This window comes from Rhipicephalus microplus, chromosome X (assembly GCF_043290135.1).
Source record: "Rhipicephalus microplus isolate Deutch F79 chromosome X, USDA_Rmic, whole genome shotgun sequence".
NCBI classification, from domain to species: domain Eukaryota; kingdom Metazoa; phylum Arthropoda; class Arachnida; order Ixodida; family Ixodidae; genus Rhipicephalus; species Rhipicephalus microplus.
The window spans coordinates 53606403-53633243 of record NC_134710.1 but is presented as its reverse complement, the minus strand read 5'-3'; the positions used below and the strand labels follow the sequence as shown (position 1 = coordinate 53633243).

Below are 26841 nucleotides of genomic sequence, written 5' to 3'. Positions count from 1 at the left end.
TGAATTATTGCCTTCTACGATTTCTACTAAAAGCTACCCTCTGGCATTTCTAGTACCGATGCCGTAATCTCCTACTACCTGGTCTCCAGCCTGCTTCTTCCCTCCTTCGCATTGAGGTCTCCAATCATTATAGTATACTGAGTTTTTTACCTTACTCATTGCCGAGTCTACATCTTCATAAAAGCTTTCAAGTAACACGTCATCATAGCTGGATGTAGGCCCGTAAGCCTGTACCACCTTTATCTTGTATCTCTTACTGAGTTTAATTACGATAACTACTACTTTTTTTATTATGCTATGGTATTGCTCTATGTTGCCAGCTACGTTTCTGTGGATAAGGAATCCCACTCCCAGTTCTCTGGGAGGGAGTTATTTGACATATGCATGTGGGAAGCAGTGGCCAAATATTGTGCCAGGGTGGCCAATTCTTCTCTGGTGAGGGAGTGTGTTACCGGCGGTGGTCACGGGTGAGGCCGCACGCCAGGCCTCCTAATGCAATTTTATCCCCAAGCAGATTTTTTTTTAATCTGGTTGAGAACTGCGCGGCACCGAAATTCGAACCACGGACCTCTTGCATGGGAGGCTGATGCTCTTAACTACTAAGCCATCGCTGCTTCTAATACACACTTTCTGTACTTTTCCTGTATGCGCCCCTTTCTCAACTCCCTCAAGAAGGTAAGCTGAACTGTGTTTCCGCAAGTGTTCATAGAACCTAATGGCAAGGCTTTTTAAGCTTCTCCTTTTTGCAAGTCAGCGCTTATCCTTTTTGCAAGTCAGAACTTTTTAAAGACGATTGTCTTTCTTGGGGACCTTCGACGCAAAAATTTTGGTCTGTCTGTCAGTGTACTTGTCTGTTTGTCCGCCGAAACGATACCCGAAACGGTTAAAATCCAACACTATCCGCAACGCCCATCAATATTGCTCAAGTTTCAGGGTTCATACTTGTGCAATTGTCAATTAAAAATCAATTATTGCACATATCTGAGGCACAATAACAACACTTCAATATTCTGTATGTGCCTCTTCCTACTAGAAAAAGCACATGTAAGTAACTCCAACGACCATAGTGTTTATCACGCTGCGCTGACAATGCAATGCTATGCATGAAAAGGCTAGTGTTTTGAATGCTTTGCTAACATGACACGGTGGTGGCGCCTACCCGTCCCCCTTGCGTTCTACACCTTATCACCTCCTAGACAGGCGCCCACGCCACGCACTTTGTTTTCCAAGATAACTGCCAGATAGCGCTCATATCTCACATGTGACGTGCCTCAATGCGCTCATTCGCCTCCACTGCACGCTCGAGACACTAACGCAGCGCCTCCAGAATACCATTCACCGTTTTTCTCGCGCAGATCAAATTAACGTTTTATTCACTCTCTCCAGACACAAGACTCATCTTTCGACGACACTTGCAGTGAAACATGCAGATATAGCGCCAATTTTTTTTCACTTTTTTTTCTCTTTTTTTAATCTAACGGTTTTTTCCTCTCACTGTCTCCTTTATCCCCATCCCCCTTATCGAGCGCTCCTCCCCCACGTCCTTACCTTTTTCTTCCAACATTCTTGTTTTTTTTTTTTTTCAGTTTTTTTAAACTCATCTGCAAGGGCTGCCGAAAAGAGTGCCTGTTTTCTTACTCGTCCGGGCTATGAGCGAAGAAGGCCGAGCTTGGGGAGACGAGTGGTACTCAGGACTGTACTAACTGTACTATAGTCCCTTGCCCAACGAAATGACTCGTACGCAAGTGACGACAGACCTCGCAGGCGAAGGTGAGACGACCGGGTGGTTTCACCTCTGCTTCAGTCGCGTTCTTACCTAGCACTAGCGCGCTTTTACTCGCACGTAAAACAGCATCGCTGCCTAAGTAAGCGATGTTATTGGTTTGGACTCTGTAAAGATCAGTGGCGACCACAAAATTCTGCTGACAGTTTTCATATAATTGCTATCGCAATCCCCCCCCCCCCCCCCCTGTGCGGTCGACATATTTGATACCCCCCTCCCACGGGTGGCATATTTTATGTCGGTTTTATTTTCTTTGCTTTATTCAGCCAGTTTTATTTTCTCCTTATTTCGTTTGTCAGTTTTATTTTCTTTATTATCGATGGCCATCAACTTGCGATTGCCACCGGCACCGCCCCGCGGTCTACTCAAACGACCACCACACGAACAGAGACCACATTTGTTGAGAAAAAAAAAAAAGATAGTATGCCAGTCACACTGCGGAACAGCCGCCGACCGAAACACCAGTCAAACGTAAAGCTAAGCCTAAAGCTTATGTAGCCCAAAGCTGGCACGCAGTGATGCCTCTTGAAGCACTCGTTGCGAGTTTCGATTAGAAAACACAGCAGTACTGCAATTCACCGTTTATGAAAACTGTGCCACATGATCACGGACTCGTCATGAGTCACGAACAAAGTGCCGAGGTGCCTGTTTAAACTGGTTTGAACACCACGACTTCTGTGCACCACGGGTTTGCAAATCGTGCAAGTTTCACATTGTGCACTATGGACGTGCGTAGGTGACCACACGCAGCAGTGTCGACATGAAGGCCGCAACGGCCCGAGGAATGTGCTAGCCAGAACAAAGAACCCAAGAGTCAAAATCACGCTACGCATGACATTCGGTTAGGGTGGCTAACTGTGTGGTTTTTGCGAAGTGACAGTGGCGCCTGAACAAATAGCCTAGCTAGCAGAAGCAGCACGCTTGATGCACGGCAGCACACTTTTGAGGGGTCACGCATATTTACAACAGTCTACGGGAGATTGTAGCAGCATCGTGGGAGCTGCTACAATCCTTCTGGATTGTAGCATTTCTGGAGACTTCATCACCAGAAATGTGTCAAGCAAAGAACACGGTACGGTGCGTTTTCTTTTCTTGGTATTCCTGGCACTGCTCAGAAAATCATCTAGTCAACTCAACCTTTCTTCTGAAGCTGAAGTTGGCATCAAAATTCTTGCTTGTTTCAGAGCGGTTCGGCACCGTTTTTGAGATTTTATGCTTTTGGAGCAGCTTGGCGCAAGAAAACGGAATAGTATCAAATATGCGCAATATGAGCAGTTCTCTCACCCCTGGCAATGTGTTCAACACTTTTTTTGACATTGATATTTAGCAAGCAAGGCAACCGCAGTTTCCTCTACCAGAGATTGTTCAAATTGACCCCTTAAGAATCAGCAGCTATCTCCATGACACAGCTGTCACTCATCTCTATAGTGTCAAAATTTATTACTGCCCACAGCTTTACGGGCAGAGCCAAGAATAAGCAGTGCCAGCACCATAGACACCCATTGGGAATTCTTTCCAAAGAAACTGCCTATGACACACAATCTCAGAATTGGTGTGAAATATGATCTGTTTCCGAGCTTTTGTGTTGCAAAACTTGCTATCACCCACTACAAAAACCAACCAACAAGAAAGAAACTTCCAGTAAATGAAAAGAAATCAGAGACCATGGTGGTCTAGTAGATATATTGCCCAAGGGCTGACCCACAGGTCAAGATAGGGAATCCCGGCCACGGCAGCCGCATTTTCAGTGATCCGTATATTTATATTCAAGTTAAAGAACCTCAGGCAGTTAAAATTTTCGGAGTCCCCAACTGAAGCATCTCTCGTAATGATATCATGATTTTGGGACGTTAAACCCCATGTATTATTATTATTATAATTATTATTATTAAAAGCAAGTAGTGCTTGCAATTCTCAAGAAAAGAAACACACCAGGTACAGCAGTGTTGTTTATACCTAATATTGACAAGGATGTCTCTGTTCAGCTTGTCTGTCCTCTTTTTGTCCCTCTTTTTTTTTTTTTTCAATTCTTATGCTCGAACAAGCTTTAGCCAAGAACTAACTACAGCTTATTTGAATACTATGCTGATGTTCATATACAAAGACATCATTCATACATGCCAGCAATCACCTGTGAACAGCTGAAATCACACCCCCTGTAAACAATGAACAAGCAAGTACAGTGAACTCTTGCTTGCATGAACACAATATTTCCGAATGACATTCTTTTAGAAAATCGCTGACGGTTTTCCTGAGCATTATATCACTGATGCTACCGAGGGCTTCCAATTTGGAGCAATTTTCGAAACAGCATTATTTTCATTTCGTAGCACTTTCTAGCAGCAAAATTTTCTATTTTGAAGCAATCTAGAACAGCTAACTTCAAATAGAAGTGAAGCAAGTTGCATTTACATTCGAGGACATGAATATAACTATTTTGGGGCTCTTGAAGAGCTAGAAATATTTAAATTCATAGCAAATCTCATGGAGATAATCATCTTAGGAGCACTCCCTATTTCAGTGATAATGCAAGAATAATGGCGTAATAGTGCTGAGCTTTCTGTAAAAACTTGTTCAGTAATTATTTACGTAGCAAATATACAGAATATTAGTTAAATAAGATTGTACTTCATGAAATAATCTAAATACACCTATTTGGTTATCAGCAGATATGGTAGACAAAATGCTGTGACGTACAATGCAGAGACTCACACAATCTCAACTGCATTTTTCTAAGATGACTTCAAAGATAAAGGTTCTTTTTCTTCACAACCGATTTACTGCTGGGCGTAACATGATGTCATTTAGCTAGTCTCATAAAGCCAATCTCCTCCTGCACTCATCTCTATGCTGAAACTACACGACTCACCTCGTATAACATTACAATTTGTTTCTATCGCATTAATCACTTCACCCGTGCGGTAAAACTGACTTTTTTTTTGTCGACTGACGACAACACCGATTCTTCTAATGGCATTAAGAAGGCGCGAGAGCACTTGTTTTTTATTTGTGGCTGAACTCGCGTCTCAATTGTTATGTGCACTGATTTATATCTGTTCGTTTAGAAATCAAGACGCGCGACGAGCCCTTGCACATTCGCGAGCTCTACTTGGTTATTTAGGTTTAACATTACGATAGGCATAGCGAATAATGTTGCGCAGCGTGATCAAGAGGAGCCTACTTTTTTTTTTTTGCGAAATATCAAACAAAATGTTTCACGGCTGAATTTTAATTTGGGAGAACAGGAAGTTTCTAGCATGCAGTGCCGATACTTGTTGCACATTGGCCACAGTGACTACATTACAGTACCCGGAGTGACTTCAACGCATTATCGCCAGTTCCATAACAAATAAGAGAGGCTATTGACGGCACGCTAAATTTTCAACAACAGAGACACACGCGGAGGCGCAGACGCTTTGGTTAGCAGCGGCATTATGAAAAAAGCTCTAGTTGTGTTTGTTGCAACCAAAAATAGTTTTGGGTCATATAGAATTGTAGCAAAACGGCGCAATTGGCGCAGTTGGATCACCACTGTTAAATACAAAGTTCTGAAGATACTTCTTTGGAACTTTTATAGAAGCATTACAAAGACATGCTGAATATTTGTGCTAATTTTTGTCAACATCTAATAAGTTTTAAAAAAGTAGGTTTTCCAAAGCCACATCCTCCCTAGTGAGATGACATTTAAAAAGAAAGCATGCGAGAATTTTCAATTCGGACCATAGCAACCTCAAGTTTGAAAGAGCAGGTTCTTTTAGGGGTTTGTACCGCAACAGCGATTGCAAACACGGAGGTACTGATGGGAGAAATTACGAAAAAGTACTTTTGAATAAAGATCCATGTTAACAAAGTATAATAAAGGAAAAGTGTTCACGTGTTCCTACCGTTCAAGAGTTCTGTGGACACGAAGCACAGACAATTATATCCCGATGTCCAGAAGTAGATGTGACAGACATTCTGGCGTCACGCGTGTTTTTATTAGTGAAAATCACTTCATTTACGTGCTACGAAACTTTTCGAACAAGCTATCAACAGCAATCACGCTCTTCACCGAAGAACGGATGACCTTCACCGATGAATCACCGCCCCAGTTACACGCTACCAATTGGACTACGTGCCATTCTGGAGAGCGCGTTTCGTCGTTAAGAGGGCGCACCAAACATAACATCGTAGATTACTTGGGATGCACACACCAACAGCTGTTGGTTCAGCATAATATTTTTAGGTGCGCATTTGTGACTTTGGTAACCTTGAGAACAAGATGTCAATGTTTTTATGTGTTGTCGTGGCTATTGTCGGTGATAGACGCTCCCAAATCCGACTGATGCAGCTTGGCGGAATTTCTTTTGATATTATCAAGATGGCGCAGTAAATCTGATTTGACACACTTTGACACAGTTGGCGCGGAAGTGGAATCACTGATTATATGCGAAAATGTAAGTTAAACAAACTTCTGAATAATGAATATACAGTTCAACGAACTTGATCAGGGGATCTGGGCTCATTTTTTAGATGAATTCAATGTTTTGCGCTGTGCAGCAATAGCATAGCCGATGCGTGCTGCCCGTAAATCACAAATTCATCGGCAGTGGTGCAACATCACTTGTGCATACATGCCGCCGAGGCAAAGCCGTCATGCGGGAGTCAAAAATGAGCAACATGCGTTTCATAACCCTGCGCAGAGCGTTAGATATAAAATTTCTTCCAGTGTTCATCTGTAACCGAATGAGGAAGAGTGCCATGAAGAAGTTTTGATGGCTGAGGCAGGTTCAAACCCTGTATATCTAGCTGAGGCTGTAGAATATATTAGAAAGTCGCAAGACTTCGTGTCACAAACACAAACTGTGCCAGAGGCAGTGCACAGAAACGTAGACTCTCTAGACAGTTTTTTTCTCTTCTTGCACTGAAGGGCACCTGTCCAAATGAAAATTACAGAATTATTTTCAACATAAATTGCGTTTCACACGTTTGACCTGACTTCAGCTGGGCGAAATGCTGTTCCATATTCTAGTAAATATTCCATTTTATGAATTATTTCTTTGAGTCTCTTGAAGTCCACATAAGTGAGTGTTCAATGAACCAAACGGTTACCATTCTAGGATCTCAACAAACTTTTGCGATGAAAGCCAAGTGAAACCACATCTGAGATGAAACTAAAACTAAGTGCCATGTACATGCCCAGATACAACCAAAACATGCGGGTAACAGCCTACATGTCAGCATAAACAAAGCTAGGAAGAAAAAGAAAAAAAAAAAGACTTCAGCAAAAGGAAATAATTCAATACATCTGTACAGGGTGGCAGCACTTGCTGATTAAAAGGAGTGAAAAGTGTGCACATTTTTCAAATAAAAATGGCAGTATAAATATACAATGTTCGCCATTTGTGGGGGATTGAGACTTGCCCCTCGCCACTGCGTGGGGTTTTCGCCTATTCTGACTTCTCACATGTCCGATCATGTTTTTCCTCTCCTCTGTGATCCTACAGTGTTTGAAGAGCAGGGATTACGTTATTCCCTGGCCCAGCACTGGATCTCAATGGTGGTGCTGCGAGACGTTTCGCATGCAAGTGCAACGGCAAGTGCTGGCCTTACATTGCCATTGCGAACACATGGCCTAAGAGCGGTGCAGTGTGTTTGCACGAGGTCATGCTATGCCAAGTTGCACTTATTGAAAACCAACATGCTAAGAGCTTTGCCTAACCTCGAGTGATTGGGCCCTGTGGTCACTCATCATGAGAGTACACAGCATGGTCAAGAGAGACCTTTCCCTTAGCAATATGTCGCCATGAGCCTTCGCCACGGAGACGTGCTAGCAGCACCCTTTATTGTGTATTTTTGCCCGTGACGTGGTTAAGTCTGTTTGCTTCTCCTGCTACCTTTGGGAGCAGGCATGACATGTTTGCGCTGTTACAACATGCAATGAAGTGTTGCAGATTGGCACCTTTGTTGCCCAAAGGCGCATGTGCAGCGGCGCACTAGATCACACAAGGCAATAGCAAATGCGGCCCTGTGGCTCGCTAAGTCCGTACCCATACTAGTGGCCATGCTCCTGCAAGATACAAGCATACATATTCAACAGGCTGCATATTTGTGTTCACGACTTCCAATAATTTAGTATTAGAAGATTCACCGCTGAGTCATTATGCCATTGCCTTATACCGGGGTGCAAACTTGATTTATTTTTGGGTATTCAGACTGTACTTTCACCTTACACTCCTGACTACCTAGTAACTAAATAATGATGGTACGACATGAAAAAAGGACATGAAATTAACATGAACAGTTTGTAACACCTTAAAAAAAAACTTGCCAAAGCTCCAAACATTGAATGTACATAGCAACAAACTTACGAGGCAAGCTGCCATCAATCTTCTTATGAGTGAGCAGGGTAACTTTCTGAGCATGAGGTGGTGGTGTGGGGACTGGTGAGAGGCTCTGCTGGGAGTCTGTTGGTGATGAGAGTGAGGAGACTCGCCTTCCAGGTGGGCTGTCCAAGGAGCCCAGGGACCCAGAGCTCTCAGTGTGCCCTGCCACATCACATGATTATGCAAGTTGTTTAAACGTCATACCTTACCAAACAGACAAGAAACAAAAGCGCAGTGAAATCTGCAGACATGGCATCGCATGGAATCTGCTGAGTCCAGGTACATGGCTTTTGAAATTCCTGGCTTTTACATTTTCCTGCTCTTTGTGCATTTTTTTATAACTGCATAAAAAGTGTATCGAAAGAATCGATGGATAAAATAAATGATCGGTGGGAATCCCAGCTCTAAATTATTAATGTGCACATGTGAAATCATAACTTTTATTATGATGAGCAATGGACAGTTTCTAATAGGTGAGAATAAACAACTAGCATGAAAAGACAGCAGAATCCAAGAGAACGCTGTAGAACCCACATTCCTGTGCATAAGTGTTGGCAGGATTTTGTCTTGAAGAGGTGGTTCCACTATATTTATGGATTGCACATCCTCTGCTGCAAGGGTTTCTTATAGTGCCAAGAAGCGCAACACACGTGCCAAGATTACTTATTCTCACTCAATAATTTAATATTGCCTTATTTATGCGGACAATTTTTGTCTTTGGTTCTTGGGTGCAAAGTTGGGCAGTGACGCAGCAGTGTAGGTGGCTTAGTCACTAACCACACAAAGCTTTGACGCACATCATGCTGAGTATCGTCTGCTCTCGCACACACATGCCACACAAGCACTTGCCAAACAAACATGCCACTACTGCAGCAGCCGCGATGCTTTGCCATTATGTACATGACGGAGACCCGGAGGTCCTTCACCTTACTACAAATTTGGTGTGAACTTCCTACAACTTTCACAACCCTTCCTTTAGAGTTATGTCAGTGCTAGACGTGCTTGCAATGGGCCTCCATTGGGAGAATGAGCATTTAGGTCACTTCAGAAGTGAATTGAAATATATTCCAAACGTTTTCTGTGTCTGGCCACCTGTGTAGAGTGTTCTTGCATACAGAGGAAATATACACGAAGCTTGATAGAGCCTTGAAATTTGACTGGTAGTCAAAGCTCCCGAGAGCACGCTTGCCAAATATTTTAGTGCAGCACGCAGCCTGGAACTTCTAATAAATTCTCAAAGTTAGCCAAAAATCGCTCTCTCTTCTTCTGACAAGTGACACTACATGCTCGAAAATCACTGCATCACAGACCAAGTATCAGCCATAGGCTGATTTGAGCATGGTATGCTTAGTGGTTACTGGGGTCGCCACGGGAGGCTGCGACTTGAACACGTGCGCATGCGCAATCGCACAAAAAAAGCCACGCATTCGAGAGAGAAGAGCAACTTTACTTTAAAAAGAAAAAAAAAATGGCGGCAAGTTATTCGGGGATCTGGGCGAACATTGCTGCCTTGGTGTTGGCCACTAGCCCTTGAGTTCTGGCGGCTGCCTCGGCCCGCTGGACGACCCAGAGTTAGTCCTCAAGGGCATGGCTGAGCAGTAAACTCTTCCAGCGCGTTCAGTTTGAGGCCGAGTCTCCGCCTGGACCCCACCTCTGTCACACTTTGATAACATATGTTCCAGGGTTACACAAAACATGCAGCGTGACAGATAAAGGTCTGGGTAACAGAGATTCAAAATCACAAAGTTTGGAAACGTTCTGGTCTGCAATTGTCAACACGTGACCTCCTGCTTCTTGTTCAGTTTTTGGTGTGATGGTGAAAATTTGCACCTGCTAGTCTGTAATGCTGCCTAATATCCTTAAAACTGGTGAGACAATTATCCCACTCCCATTTTTTCCCTGACGTCGCAGCCGAGGCGGCGGTGGTAATGGTGACGGTGGTGGCTCGGTTTGTAAGCCCTCGAGCCACCCTGTGTTCCACCTCGTTGTCGGCGAGTGAGGTAGTGTGAGCGGGTGCCCATAAGACGTAAACGTCCCTATTTTCGCTTTTGCCCGCAAGTAAAATTCGCAACGCCTTGGGGGAGTCGCAGCTGTAGGTAAAGTTGCAGACTGCTGTCCGGGAGTTGCTGATAACTTCAGCCACGGTGGTGGCCACTGTGAGCACAGTAGCCACTTTCTCTGCTGTCTCCACATGCCCCGTGCGTATCATGACGTCTTGCAAGCGTGCTGATCATTTATTATAGCAGCCACGAAGCCACACCTGCACTCATACCTAACCACGTCCATAAACACTGCGTCTTTACATTTGCGATACTTCCTCTGTATGTCCTGTGTTCTCTGTTCCCCCCTATCGTGATATTCGGGGTGCACATTCTTCGGCAAAGGAAGAATGACCAACCTATCCCCAATGTTGCTTGGTATGTTCAGTTAGACACCGTTCTGAGCAGGGTATCGTATTTGAAGGGGGGGAAAAGGAACAAAGAAGAAAAGGTGCTCATGGTCACGAAGGGTGCGAGACCCAACTCCCCATCCCACCCCCCTGGTTCCGTGAAAGAACATGAGTTTATACAGTTCTCCGAACAATTGTTTCGCTGCGCGCATTACTTACATTTCCTCTACTATGAATGCATAGAGAACAGTACCATATGGTGGTGCACAAGCAACATGCAGCTGGTCACATGCAGATGCAAAGAAGCAGAACACATGCAGTCAGTCAGAAGAAGCACAAAGCAGGCTCGAAGAGTGAGAGAGATGTTGCAAAAGCTTCAAGCAAGGGTCACAAAGATTAAAATTATCCTCAATAGCCTTTTTTAATCAAACTATTATTTATGGTGTGAATGATTGAATAATGCTGTAGCCAATGTACTTACACAAATGACAAAAAAAGAGGGGGGGGGGGGACTATGAAGGTGTTCGATGGTAAAGCTGACATAAAGGGCCACTAAACAGGCTCCAACATTTTTTTACACCCTTCAAACAAGCTTGCCAATTCGTGCAGTAGACCACAATGACCACATTTTTTGAATATTACATTGCAGACCGTCCATTTCGAAAAACAATTCCCATGGCTCTTTCCTTCGCCTGACCGATCCCCTTGTACGCACAGTGATGCAAGCTTGCCCATGGGGAATTTTACGTACAACTGAGCTCGTCGATTAGTCCTTTGCCCAACAAAACGGCACCTTGGCCCTGCGGCAATGCAGTTTCGGCCGCGTGGTCTGCAACTTAATTTTTCTGTGCTGCCCTCTACCATCTTGCAGAGTTCGAGACTACCAGGAGATGCGGTATAGCCACAACTGATGTCGTCTTACGTTGCAGAAACGGGCGGAGTCACAACGACGGGCTACACCTCCCCCCCCCCCCCTCCCTATGGCGAAGAAGGGAGGCGATGCCGCACAAAAATTTGAATCCAGATGAAACGGATGTTCTAGCCTTTGTGACTTCTTTATTATAGGACATGATTGCAAAATCCTTGAGGCAGCATGTTCACATAGCAAAAGTGAGCATATTTCTCTTAACAATTTTTGGACCTTGGTATTGTTTACTAGCTCTTTATTTTTTGTTTACATTCAGAAAAAAAAAGTTACACAATGTGCCGCTTTCATGTTATAATTTTACAGATCACACAGTTAAATCACAGCATAAACTTTGGAAACATAACCAATATATTAGGCACACTCTAAGACTTTAGAGTTTCTTTTTGATGGCTTTAAGGTCCCAAGCCATCATTTACCATTACAGATGAATAGCACTCATGTAAACATGGCAGAACCCTTTTACCTTGAAAAAGATTTACCTCACTTGGGATTTGCTCAAGAACATCAAACAAAACAGATGTGTGGTGAGCAGTGTAGGCGATGCATGCTGTGCACATTCCTATGAAAGCATGATTTCTTCAGTCAGCAACACAAATACAGTGATGGAAGTGACTTTTTACTTTTTGGAGCATACTTTGGAGCAGGAAAAATCCTACTTTATAGCAGCCATAAAAGTTTTTGAAGCAAAAATTAGATTCGCCCTGCATTAATTGGAGTTCAGAGCATTGTCAAAGAATCTCAAATATTTGATATTTCAAAATGTATTTACCAGACATCAATCAAAATAAATTTCATGAAGCAAACTATGGCAGGTTGTCAAAAATGTGCTGTCAAATGAGCTACAATTTAAAATACTAGTATTTAAGACAGATATCAAAAATTAAATCGGAAAAGCTAAGCGCCACATTTTAGAAGTAACCACAGTCCCATATAACTGTTGCCAAATGGGCAATAGATAATCAGTACGAAATAAAGGCAATCCGGCTCATTTTCACTTTTCACCACACTAGCCTGCATGTCCCGCTCAGAAAAAAAAAAAAAAAAAGAGCCAAACTGCCTATATGGTCAATATGACAGTTTTGTGACACAAATGGAGTCATAGCCAATAATGCTGCACACTAGTAGCATACTGAGATGAAAGTACACCAATTCTTTTAGGTTTCTTAAGGACTTGTAAGTAGATCAAAGAGTGAAAGTTCGTTACTCTCATTTTCTTAGTGTCATTTCGGAGCAGCTTTGGAGCAATTACTAAGAAAAATTACTGTTTGGAGCAGCATGGAGCAACACTTCCATCACTGTAAATATTACCAGAAGCGGCCAGAGCAAGCACTTTCTTTAGACGAATATAAAGTTGAGCCCTCATCATGAAATTATGAGCCCCAATATTAAAAAGTGCAGGAACAGTTAAGATGTCAACATTGATCAAGTTCTGTTGGGTCAGCAGCACGAAGAGAGGATTTGAAGTGGAATTATAAGATGAATGTCATCTTCAGGGGTAAAACTGTCATTTAGTTCTTTAAGAGTCAATGATGTAAATATAAGGCACTGCAAACAAGTTGCAAATGTTCCAGGCTATATACAGGAATGAAACACCTGAAATAGAATTTGATGCAATTTTTGGAGCGGCAAAATGTTACTTTTCAGGCACGAAATCTCAAATTTGGAGCAGCGTAAGAAAGGCAGATTTAGAAAAGAAAAACAAAAAAATGTATAAACCATTCAGCATCACTTAAATCATGCAAAGTGAACATGAGGACTGCTACTACAATAAAAGCAGTATTTTGAACCACCTCACTGTGCAAACAATGATGAAGTCCACATTAGCATTTGCAGTGCCTGCCAAATCCTTTGGCGAACTGCAAATTTAAATGTGGATCTGCGAAGCTAGCAACCTTGAAATTTGGGAGATTCGTTAAGCAGTAACGAGGGGAGGTGGCAAAAAGAAATACTGGCATATGGCTAGTTTGTTGTTTTTTAGAGACGACAGATATGTTATACACTTCTCCATTAGATTGCCAGTAATTTTTTTAGACATCAGCTATCATACTAGTACAAACAGTTATGCGGCGTATACACGCCTCCCTCAAGAGGAAGGTATATAATACCCCTGTTATACGACACGTGTAATGTCATTCAGAGCGAATGACATTTAAAAGGAATGTCTTCCCAATCTTGCATTCCGGGTTTACACGGATATGTGAAATGACATTCACAATTGATGTCAACATTTATTGGCAGGCTGCTATGATACCAAAGAGTTACAAATCACGTATTTAGTTTACATAAGAACATCCAGCTGATTAAAATATACTGCGATGTGATAAACTAGCATCAGTAGAAAAAAATCCTCGTACATATCCAAAGCGAGACTACCTTAAAGACACTCACAGCTTGCAGCTGGCAATATTTGAAAACGCAACAACATTCATGAATTTGCGACTGCAATGAATGATGAATAAGGCAAACAAATGTTAATTGCTCTCAAGCTGCTGTGAATGAAGCACCAGAACCGACTGAAGTGCCTCAAGCTTGCTATTGAAGAAAGATCACAGACAACAAAGGAATTCAGAGCTGCGCCTACAACCTTTAAGTTGGCTTTCCTTTGGGCTTAGACTTTGTCCGCGATTAACACAGTAGTGTGGTGCTTCCCAAGAAAGGAAAATTAGTTTTAAAACACCCACCCTAAACCGGTGTTGCACGTGCGTGCATATTCTGCTACTAATTGATTGATATGTGAAGTTTAACGTCCTAATACAACCATATGATTATGAAAGACGCCGTAGTGGAGGGCTCCGGGAATTTCGACCACCTGGGATTCTTTAACGTGCGCCCAAATTTGAGCACACAAGCCTACAGCATTTTCGCCTCCACCGAAAATGCAGCCGCCACAGGCGGGATTCGATCCCGCAACCTGCGGGTCTGCAGTTGAGTACCTTAGCCAGTAGACCACCGCGGCAGGGCCGTATTCTGCTACTAGAGAGTCTACGGCAACACTGCACCAAAACAACAGCGTGCGCGTGCTAACTGGCTGACAGAAGGCGCTATAGCATCAGGTCGGATAGAGGTACTGTATATGCTACCTTTAGCATATATACAGTAACTCTAAGGTCGGAGCCTGGGAAAGAGAACATGAAACGAAATGCTTTGTTACGATCTTTCCTGGTCAACAAGGGACTTTGTTCTGGTGTTTACAGATGCGATGGTGAAGAATGACCTTTCACGACAGCCATGCGTGAGCAAATCCTGTCGTCGCTCGAAAATTGCATGCATGTAGTTGGGTCTTTTAAAGTTTCGTATTTGCAGGAAGCGACCGTCGGTTGGCGCGGGCAGTTCTGTGACCTTTGCTTGCTGCGTGCTTAGCAGCAGTGATGTCTCTAGACTTGTATTGTTCGTGAACCCCGCTGTGATGCATAGATAATTAAAAAAGAGTAGGAACGTGCCGCCCACAGATAAAAAACAATACAGCGCGCAGCAACGGGCGAAGGTGTGGAAGGAGTGAGCCGAGGTGGCTGAAGGGGGTTGGCATAATAATAAAAATGAAAGAGATCCAGTGAGCAAGGAGGCAGCATGTGTTGGTTAGCAGGACTGCAGCAGATGAATGTAGGGGGTGCATTTTTACACGGGGGAAAAAAATCCAAATTTTGACGAGTGAAGTTGGGGGTACGTTTATTGTGCGAATGCGTTCATTACGCGAGCAAAAGTGGTATAATGTCCTCCAAGGGAGCCAGAGATTCACCATGCCAAGTTTCAGAAAGTTTGGTTGAGTAAAGAGCAAACCTCATAAGCGCGAAAATGCCCGCGACAGCGACGAGCGATGCTATGAGCAACGAAACAGGGCGTTCGCGCGACATGTCGCGTGCTCATTTTCGCGCGATCGCTTGGTTCTCCAGAATTGGAAACCGTCGCTCATTGCCCGGAAGTGCTGGGCTCAAGCAGCCAATAACAAAAACCGGAAAAGACAAAGACTACATAGATGCACGTGACCCTGCCCGAGTCACGTATGCGCAACAAGAAATGACGCAATGTTTACGTATGTGCATATAAAAAAGTGCTGCAAGGCATTCATAAACACTTTCCGTTCCATTACACAACAATATATCGTATTTTTAAATTGCATACCGCTCACTACACCGTTTTCTTGGTGCGAGTAGACTGCTTCATGCCAGCAACAGTGAAGTTCCCTCGCCGAAGCCGTCGCGTGAATGAGGTTTGCCTGCGCTAGCGACTGATCGCGCGAAGACGATCTACGTCGTGTCGCTCGTCGCTGTCGCGTGCATTTTCGCGCTTATGAGGTTTGGGCTTCAATGTTGCCAAATTACAAAAAGATAAACTTTGAAATCCGGGGCGTCATGCATGGTGATCTCGGCACGAAATTTAAAAAAAAAATTTCTAGTCTGATTTTGTCCTTTATTTTTGAACATATGATGGTAAAATTAACATGACATGTTTTACAGAACGATTTATCAAAATAAACTGATTTGTTTCTTTACTTTAGTATTCCTTCAAATGAACCACTTCTGGTGATGCATTCATAATAAACAAAACATCTGTGCTGGAAACCAAAAACATCATGAACGTCTTGTTTGGACTGGTATGAATTTGTTTTTCAAAATTTTCGAATATATGCTCCCCCTTAATGTGCTCACGTCTGCAGCGATGACTGCAAGTGCGTCCATTCTAGTTTCTTTGCTAGGAGTGAGTCAAGCAATGATTCCTTCAATTTGAAGCACTGTCCAAATGCAAAAGCAGATTAAGATTAATCAGATGTCAGCCCCAAGATGATGAAAGGGTTTCCTTTGACTAGGTTGGTGAAGCACTGAAGGGGTGGTGTTCATACTTGTCTTGACAAGAATGAGGCAATACAGAGGTCGAACTGTATGTATGTACATATTTTGGTGCAACTGAAGTGTTGTCGACAATGTTTTACACGTGCAAGGCAATGATGCAATTTCCTCAGCCTCCCTTCCTCTTGCATATCCTGTGGAAATACCACTGATGTGGCGGACAAGGGCGTGCCCCCTTCAAGTGCAGCAGAATTCCAAATCCGCTTAGTACTCGTCAATATATAAGAACATCTGAAATTTTGGATGCTAAAAATTTATGGTATTCAATTTTTCGGACTTTCTGCCCAAATTTCAGGTCCCCAACAGCCTTAACTGAGCCCCCACATTTTCCGCATCTATTATCTACAAGTTGGAACGAGCATTTTCTCATGTCAATGCATTAGCGACCACAAGAGTCTGAAAGGCAGCTTGGCTGCAATACGAGAATGTGATGGGATGAAGCATACTAAAAATCTGACGGGGCCACTGCTGATTGGGCGTTGACTGTATTTGTCTTTGGTAAGTTTGAATAGTAAAATTACAGTGCGAATAGAATTAAAAAGCAAATACTGTTTGAAAAATATTTGGAATTTTGAACATTTGCACACACCTATTGGAAAGATTACAGTTATACAGAGCGCAAACTTTTCTAAGCCTGCAAAGCAGACTTATTCCAATTAGCATACTTTTTTCTTATTTATGAGACTCTATCATACTAATTTTTATTATTAACGAATTGGCAGTGCAACAAAGCTGTTGCAGACATGCAGACACTGAAATAAATCTGTCCAATAAGATTAACCATACCTTTCGCTATGCAGGCATAATTGAGTTGAGCTATGGGCAATTTTTCTTGTTGCCATATGACGTTATGTAGAACATGAACCTTTACAAATGCACAGCTGAACAACAAGCCCTTGCATACTAGCTGAATGAACCTTGCTATGTATGAATGAAGGCAATTTGCTGTAGCTCAGTAAAAGCAACTTAAGTACTCACCCTTATTTTGCCACTGAAGGACCGCTGACTTAAAGTCATCACCAAGCTGCTGGGACAGAGGTCTAGTAGGTGAAGAGTCAGATGCGTTGCTTGTATCAGATAAATGAGATGAGCTGAAATTAAAAAAAAAAAGCATTCATTACTAACAAAGTGTCAAATCTCTCTCCCATACACATGTAAATGATTTAATGATTTATTATTTGTGTACACTACCAAACCCCAAAAAATGATAGCTCTGGAATGTGTTATTCCACACTTCCAGAGCCAGATTGGGAGAAGAAGATATCTTTATGTATACAAATATGTGGTGTTAGCACACAAAATCTTGTTCCAGTGAATTCAACTTGGAAGGTCTCGCAAATTGACTGAATAAATTTTTAGAGCAAAAAAAAAATAAGGGCCAACTTCCCACTGCAATGCCTTAGACAGCTGTACAAAGTACTCTGTTTACCGAAGTCTAACAAGCCCCCTATTACGATGTACACCTGAGTTCGTAACAGAAAAAAAAAGCCCAGATTCTAATGGCATGCGTATAAGATTATTGTGAACAAAAAATGAATGTTGAAACATTTTCAGTGCAAAAAAAAAAAAAAATTTATTCATTCGCTGTCATTTTTCAACTGCTCTTTACCGCTGTCTTCTGTTCTTTACATGCCGCCTTCTGTTCCATTCAAGGCATTGGGAATTCCACATTTCAGTGCTTTCCTGATCATGTTTACTCGAATTCCAAGCCAAGCATCAGCCACCCTATTTGCCCCTTCTTGAATCTACATGCTCAAACCTATAACTGGCTTTGAACATGTGGCATTCATTCATTAGACAATTGCTACAGAGTGGCGACATCCCACACTTATTACAGCAAAAGCTGTTATCAGAAACCTCTTTGCTGATAGCATCACGCAAAGACAGCGGCACGAAAACAAGGTGAAATACAAAGCGCATGGCCTCCGAAATGGCAGGCACGCAGCGTATAAACACACCGCGCGCCCGCCATCTCGGAGGCCATTTAAAGTGCAACGGTACCCACCGCGCCAACGGCACGTTGTGCACCCGCAACGTCTACCGCAACCCTTGTGCGGCACCATCCGATGCTGCATTTTTGTTGTCGGGTTCGTAGTTCTGAACTTCATTGGGACACCTGCTGCGCAAGGCGCGTCAGTTGGTACGCTAGCTACACGGCTGGTTACAAACAGCATACGCTGGAGCATAAAAATCGAGCGGCTGGACGACACTTTGGCGTCGATATGTGCGCTTTCGTTACGGGAGGAAAGAAAAAGAGCTTCAGGCTACAAAAAATATTTGTCCGCATTTCATGGGCCAAAACAAGCAAAGCCATCACGCGAAATGTTCGCTGCTATAACTGCCGTGACTTTTTTTTTTCTGCCGCGTAATGAACCCTCCGCGCAAATTGGCATCAACTTTGCTGAAAAAAAAAAAAAAGATGGGTTCATTATGTAAGTAAATAAGGTACTTCATCATTGTCAGCCACAGCATCAAAATAAGGTGTAGACCACTTATAGTGTAACTGCTTATAGGGCAAAACCGGTTACAATGTTGTCTTTTTTGACTCCCTTTTACTCTCCCATAGAACCATATGTATAGGTGTACCACTTATTCTGCAGTCCCCCAAGATCAGTTATCTTGCTGGAAAATCTTTGTGAGAAACGTCATAGAGATTGCATGTCTGAAAGGAGGCGTGCTGGGTGCGCCACTGGGGAGCGAGCCACAAGGTCATTATGGAGGAGGAGGGGACACGGAGTGAACAAAGGGCAGAGTAAAGAAAATGGAAAAAAAAATACCCCAGTACGCTGTGCAAGTTTGCACCCTTTACACCAGCTCAACAAGACACATGTGATCCGGCCCTTATCAACTGCACTTAACAAGAAAACCACCGTCGTTATCGAGCTTGCTACAGATATTGTGTTTGCTACCTCATCCATAAATTTAAAGTTTTATGAGTTAGTGGTGGAAGCTTTCGCCTTTGCTGCCAGTGCATGGTCCTACATAAGCTTGGCGAGTTTTCGTCGTTATTAATCTTCTGGCCACCACGAACGCAAAATTTGTATCACGCACGCTGTTCTTGGTCCAGTACTTAAGTGCGATCTTTTCGATTTTGATTGATTGATATGCGGGGTTTAACGTCCCAAAACCACCATATGATTATGAGAGATGCCGTAGTGGAGGGCTCCGGAAATTTTGACCACCTGGGGTTCTTTAACGTGCACCCAAATCTGAGCACACAGGCCTACAACATTTTCACCTCCATCGGAAATGCAGCCGCCGCAGCCAGGATTCGATCCTGCGACCTGCGGGTCAGCAGCCGAGTACCTTAGCCCCTAGACCACCGCGGCGGTGCTGCGATCTTTTCGAAATTGGATCTTCATGTCTAGGACAAACTTCCCGCAACAACATACCGAACACCAGGCTAGCCCTAATGGGCGTTGGATGCATTTCAGTGCGATCGCGTGCTATCTCAGGTTGTCAACCAATTTCATATTTCTGAATTCCCTGACCTGTCCAGGTTTTCCATGATGACTGAAAGCGAATTCCATGACCGCCACGTCTGCATGGAAACCTTTGTGCACTGGAAACAAACTCTCGAGTGGTAAAAAAAAACAGGTGCTCCACATAAGTAAACATATTTACCAGACGCATTCAGAATATTCTGAGCGCATGTGGTAAATGTGAAAAAATATGTGTAGTAGAGCATACGCACTAACGCGTATGCGCCTTCCAAAGAGATCGAGAAACCCCGTGCTCTGATTGCATGAGAACCTGGGCCGCCTTTGCTAAACTTGTCGTACGGCCATTTTTCGTTGCGACGTCGTTGCGACTTCTCTGGTTCAATAAACGTCATCACATTTGGTGGAGGTGCTGAGATCCCCAAGCAGACCTGGAGGTCCGCTCTCGCAAGTTGCCCAAGAGACCACCGCGAAACATGACTGACACAGTCGCCAGCCAGCCCATCCCAACCCAGCCAGCACCATTGGCTGTCCCGTCTACCTGCCCCGGCGCTACTCGCCAACGGGACCCACTAATCTTCAGCGGCAGTGGTGAGCAAGACGTCGAAGACTGGCTCTCCTTGTACGAATGCGTAAGCGCTAGTAACAAGTGGGACAACGACACTAAGCTCGCCTACCTTATCTTTTACTTGGCAGACCTAGCTAAGCTTTGGTTTACCAACGGCGAAACTGCCATCCCCAACTGGTCCTCCTTTAAGACCCTTGTGACTAAAGCGTTCCGCCGACCAGAGGTCCGCAAGCATTGCGCTGACCAGCGCCTGCGCAACTGAGCCCAGCAGCCTGGCGAGACGTTTACTAGTTACATAGAGGACGTGCTCGACCTCTGCAGGCGTGTGAATCCATCTATGCCTTGTTATGACCGGCACAGCAAGGAGGTGGCTTGCAAGAGACGCTCATCGGCGTAACGGTCAAACGCTGTCCGCGTCCTGCAGGAACGCGGAAGGCGTCTGTGTGCGCCGCAGGTAACGCACATCAGCGTCGCTGGGACACACAGCCTGCGTCTGAAAAGGTGCACGTGCGCACGTGCACGGACGAGGGGTATAAAAAGCGCGTCGCGTGTGCGATCGGGGCTCTCTCTCTCTGGACTTCGCTGGCACGCTCGTCTCGAGTGCGCTCTGGGCCCTTGTGATGGAAAGGCGCGTCTGTACGCTCTCGTTGCAATGTACTTCTCTTGCAAATATGCAAATTAAACGTATCTTCTACTTGTTCGTGAGACGCGTCGCAAGAGTCGTCCTTAGCCGGCTCCTGGGTGGCAGCCTCAACCCCTCCCCGGGCATATCAGCCTGAAGAAGAGAAAATTCGGCAGATTCTCAAGCGCATCGAGGATGGCGCATTCCAGATGTTGCTAGCGAAAAGCCCGACCACGGTGGCAATCCTCGTAAGCCTCTGCCAGAGCTTTGATGAATTGCGCCGTCAGCGTTCCATCGCCCGACAGAGTGTCCCACCGCCGGATTCGATCTCGGCCGTCGCACTCGCAAATACCAACATTCGCCAAGAAAGTCTGTCCAACCAGATCAAGGACTTCATCAGGGAGGAAGTCGCCTGACAGCTCTCCCTGCTGCCGCATAGTGACGCGCCCACCGCAAGCCTGCCTTCGACACTGCAGCAGGCCATACGCCCTGAAATTTGCGATGTCCTCCCTACAGTGCAGGCCCCTTACCCATGCACTTCAGTAGCACCTAATCTCTCAGCTGTCGGCTATGCACCACCTGCACCACCTTCACCTTTCAGCTATGCAGCTGTTGTCGCGCGGCCCCCACCGCATCCAGTCGCTTTATCGGCTCCACCTCCTCCGGCCTCGTCTCCACTTTACAGGCCCCCACTTCGCTTTTTTCGTCTATCTAACGAGTGGCGCACCCAAGACAATCACCCTATCTGCTTCACCTGTGGCATCGCTGGCCACATTGCATGCTTCTGCCGCCGTTGCCCCACACCTGCAAACGCATACTTCAGAACTCCTATCTACGCGCCGCAGCAGGCCTAACGGGTATGCATATGAACAGAGGCCCTCAGACTCGGATCGCCGCCCATCGACTGCTCGTTTCCCATCCCCTCGTCGCTGATCGCCATCGCCTACGCGTCGTCGACCACCTCCTAAGGAGGGAAACTAATCAGTGCAGTTCCGGAGGCAAGAACTGCAACTTGTGCGCAATTTCCAAGGCCTCCGTTTTCGCAGCAAAATGTTGTTGATGTTGATGTTGAGGGAGTCGCCACATTAGCGTTAATTGATACTGGGGCCGCCGTTTCTGTGATGAACGCAAAATTTTGTCGGAAACTGAAGAAAGTGACCACATCTCTCTGTGGCATGATGCTGTCCACAGCTAGGGCCCAACGCATTCATCCCTCTGCTGTGTGTACGGTGCGCGTCGTCATCCAAGACGTTTTGTACGTCGTACAGTTTTTTGTTCTGCCATCTTGCTCTCATGACCTTATCCTCGGTTGGGATTTCTTATCACGTCATGAATCTATCATCGATTGTTCCCGTGCCGAAGTGTCCCTTGTGCCAACATGTGAATTTCCACCACCCGACCGGTCTCCTCGGCTTTGCAAACTCATCGCTGACGACGACATCACCTTGCCTCCAGAAGCTTCGGTCCCTATAAGCCTTTCATGTGTGGCGCAACCTGACGCCACTGTGGTGTTTACGCCATCTCCGGTTTTTACTGAACGCAGGGGCATCGTTCTCCCATTTGCCGTTTTTACAATTGCGTCTGGTTTAACCGTAATGCTGGTTACCAACCACTGCAACCAAACCCCAACTACCCCATTGGCTTACTTCGTGGTGAAACGTTGGGATATGTGCAACCTGTCGACCATATCGATGATATTATTCTTCCCGACGGAACGCCATGTCACATTGCCGCAATCACTCATGCGTCTGAGCCATCAAGTTCGTCAGCCTTCGATAATGCTATTGACGCAGACCTTCCCCTCTCGCATCGCTGCCAACTTGTTGCTCTCCTTAACAAGTTTCGCTCTTCTTTCGACTTTCAAGAACCTGCTTTGGGCCGCACCACGACTATCACTTATACTATTGACACCGGCTCACATTCGCCTCTGCAACAGCATCCTTACCGCGCTTCCGCCGAAGAGCGCCGCGTCATTACGGAGCAAGTAGATGACATGCTTAAATGTGAAGTCATACAGCCTTCTCAAAGCGCTTGGTCACCACCTGTAGTTCTGGTAAAAAAAAAAAGATGGCACCATTCGATTTTGCATAGACTATCGCCGCTTAAACAAGATTACGAAGAAAGATGTCTACCCGCTACCACGAATAGACGATGCTCTTGACTGTTTACAAGGCGCCGAGTACTTTACATCCTTGGATCTGCGTTCTGGATATTGGCAGGTGCCAATGGCTGAATGTGATCGCCCTAAAACAGCCTTTGTAACGCCGGATGGCCTATATGAGTTCAAAGTCATGCCATTAGGGCTCTGCAATGCACCTGCCACATTTGAGCGCATGATCGATACCATCTTGCGTGCCCATAAGTGGAAAACTTGCTTGTGTTACCTGGACGACATCGTAGTCTTTTCATCTGATTTCCCGACACATCTTGTTCGCCTCCACGAGATTCTGACGTGCCTAACTTCTGCAGGCCTACAACTTATCTCCAAGAAGTGCCACTTCGCAGCACGAAAACTAACCATCTTGGGACATGTCATCACAAGAGACGGTGTTCTTGCGAGCCCGATAAGCTTCGAGCTGTCGCTGACTTTACCGTTACCCACATCACTGAAAACCCTAAGAAGTTTCCTCGGTCTCTGCTCCTACTTTCGTCGCTTCGTGCGCAACTTCGCGTCCATCATCGCACCTCTCACGAGTCTGCTTTCCAACAGCAAAGGTATATCTGCATGGTCACCTGCATGTGACGACACATTTCGCCAGCTGCGTTGCCTGCTGACCTCACCACCTATTCTTCGTCACTACGACCCCGCTGCTGCCACAGAAATTCACACCGATGCAAGTGGCATTGGTCTTGGTGCAGTTTTGGCACAACGGAAAGACGCCCAAGCCGAATACGTAGTCACCTATGCAAGTCGCGCTCTCAAGAAGGCTGAATTGAATTACTCCGTGACAGAGAAGGAGTGTTTGGCCATAATCTCGGCCTTGATGAAGTTTCGCCCGTACCTTTACGGCCGTCCTTTCGACGTGGTCACAGACCACCACGCTCTATGTTGGCTGTCCACATTGAAAGACCCCTCCGGACGCCTGGGTCTTTGGGCACTTCGATTGCAAGAATACGACATCCGTGTAGTATATCGTTCCGGTCGCAAGCATGCGGATGCCGATGCCCTTTCGCGATCGCCATTAACCCCAGATATGGCTTCTCTGTCACCCCTTTTTACCACCTTGTCACCAATAGACACCACTGACATGCTTTCGGAGCAGCGTAAAGATCCATACCTTGGATTGTTACTCGACTACCTTACCGATCCTTCTGCTGTCCCTTCCACGAGAGCGCTACGCCGACAAGCAGCCCACTTTTCCGTGCAAGACAACATTCTGTACTGCCGCAACTACATGCCTGGTGGTCGGAAGTGGCTCCTTGCTGTCCCAACTCATATGCGCTCTGACATCTGCATGAATTTCCATGCAGACCCCCAAAGTGCTCACGCAGGTGTCCTGAAAACCTACGAAAGGCTGCGCCAACGATATTACTGGCGAGGAATGTATCGCTTTGTGCAGAAATACGTTCAGTCTTGCACCACTTGCAAACAAGACACCTCCGCGGCACCTTACTGGCATGTTACAGCCGCTCCCATCCCTGGCTCGCCCATTCGACCGCGTGGGTATCGATCTCTATGGCCCCCTCCCATATAGTCGCTCTGGAAACCGGTGGATTATTGTCGGCGTCGATCATCTGACCCGCTACGCTGAGACTGCAGCTCTACCGGCAGCGACCGCCCACGAAGCTGCACTCTTCATTCTTCGCAGCTTCCTTCTCCGCCACGGGGCTCCACGGGAATTACTCAGTGATAGGGGTCGAGTGTTCCTGTCAGAGGTCATCCAAGCTATTCTCGCTGAATGCAACATCATCCACCGAAAATCTACCGCATACCATCCACAGACGAATGGTCTCACTGAACTGTTCAACCGCACACTTGGCGACATGCTGAGGATGTACACCTCCTCCGACCACACTAACTGGGACACTGTATTACCTTTTGTTACCTTCGCTTACAACACCGCGACGCAAGCGACTACCGGTTTTTCCCCGTTCTTTCTGTTGTACGGCCGCAAACCATTACACCCACCTGACACCATACTCCCGTATCGCCCTGATGCATCGGAGTGCTCCCCGCTTTCGGAAGTCGCCAGATACGCTGAAGACTGCCGTCAGTTGGCTCGGTCTATGACAAGTGAGGCTCAAGGTCTACGGAAACGGGCTTTATGAATTTAAAGTCTTGCCCTTCGGATTGTGCTCAGCCCCTGCAACATTTCAGAGACTAATGGTTACCGTTCTGCCAGGCCTTAAGTGGCAGACATGTCTGGTATATCTGGACGACGCCATTGTTTTTTCAAAAACATTTGAGGAACACTTGAGCAGGCTGCTATCGGTATTCAGGGCAATAAAGTCTGCCGGTCTGCACTGAAACCCGAGAAGTGTCATTTCGGTTTCAACGAGCTCCAATATTTAGGCCATGTGATGAGCCATGAAGGTGTTGGACCTGATCCGGATTGCCAGTGCCAACAGATAAGAAAGCAGTCAGGTGTTTCCTTGGCCTATGCGCATAGTACCGAAGGTTTATTGCCAATTTCTGATACATAGACTCGCAAGAGAAGACGTTTCGTTCACATGGGGCGACGATTAACAAGCAGCATTTGACAATCTCCGACAACGCCTACAGACACTGCCTGTGCTTGCTCACTTTGATGAGGATGCTCCTACCATGGTCCACACAGATGCCAGAAACGTGGGTTTAGGCGCTGTACTCGTCCAGTGGCAAGACTCAGCCGAGCGTGTGATCGCATATGCCAGTAGGACGCTTTCCCGAGCCGAGTCCAACTACTCCACAACAGAAAAAGTGTCTCGCCGTCGTATGGGCAGTTATGAAGTTTCGTCCGTACCTCTATGGTCGTTCCTTCCACGTAATCAGCAACCATCATTCTCTCTGCTGGCTGACCAACTTGAAAGACTTGTCTGGTCGGCTCGCACGGTGGAGCTTACGCCTTCAAGAGATTGATATGACGGCCGTGTACAAGTCCGAACATCAGCACGCCAACGCCGACTGCTTATTAAGGTTACCGATAAAGCGCGACGATGACACAGAAAATGACAACATGGCGTTTGTAGAAGTCGTCGACACCACTAAGACAGCGAGTTGCTTTCCCTTATTGAATTTTCGACTGGTCGGACAACAACCGTCCCTAGAAAATTTGCAAGGAGCCTGCCGTCATTCTGCTTACGTAGTGGTGTTCTCTATAAGAACTTTTCTCCTAGAGGAAGCACCCACCTACTTGTCGTTCCGACGTCAATGCGTGAGGAGATACTTCGTGCTTGCCACGATGAGCCAGCATCCGGTCATCTTGGATACGCACGCACATTGGCCAGAATCCAACAGAAATACTACTGGCCAAGACTTCCAGCTATTGTGAAACATTTCATGCGCACGTGCCTCGATTGCCAACGACGACAATTGCCACCGTTAAGGGGAGACGCTCCTCGAAAAAGTTTTTTTTTATTTCTAGTAATAGAGACTTGAAAAGTTTGTTATTAGTATAGTTTTTCATGCAGATTTCAAATATGCAATCATTTTTTGTGTAGCTGCTATAACTATTGAGGTATGCCATAAACAATAGCAAAAAGTTACATTTTTTGCGGGCACTCTTTTGTGTACTAAACTTTCAGTAAAAGCACTGTGTCTGATCTTATTTGACTCTTGGTAGATTGAAAAGTGCAAATATCTATATAGATATGTCACAGAAATATTGGAACCACGAAAAAAAAATTGTATTGAATGACTTATTATTTTCAATCTCCCTTGAAACAATAAGCTAATATTTTCACAACTAATGCTGGTAGGCAT

General features: G+C 45.2%; 1 protein-coding gene across 3 annotated transcripts in view; it reads right to left on the bottom strand.

Moving 5' to 3' along the window:
* Spn (protein phosphatase 1 regulatory subunit spinophilin) overlaps nt 1-26841 on the bottom strand; it is a 165786-nt gene that overhangs the window by 19528 nt on the left and 119417 nt on the right. For all 3 annotated transcript variants that reach the window (XM_037427158.2, XM_037427159.2, XM_037427160.2), the window contains exons 15-16: nt 17288-17400; nt 8134-8310 (exon numbers count right to left, since the gene is read on the bottom strand). In XM_037427158.2, the coding sequence (XP_037283055.1) occupies nt 8134-8310; nt 17288-17400 (290 nt within the window). The remainder of the gene's footprint in view (nt 1-8133; nt 8311-17287; nt 17401-26841) is intronic.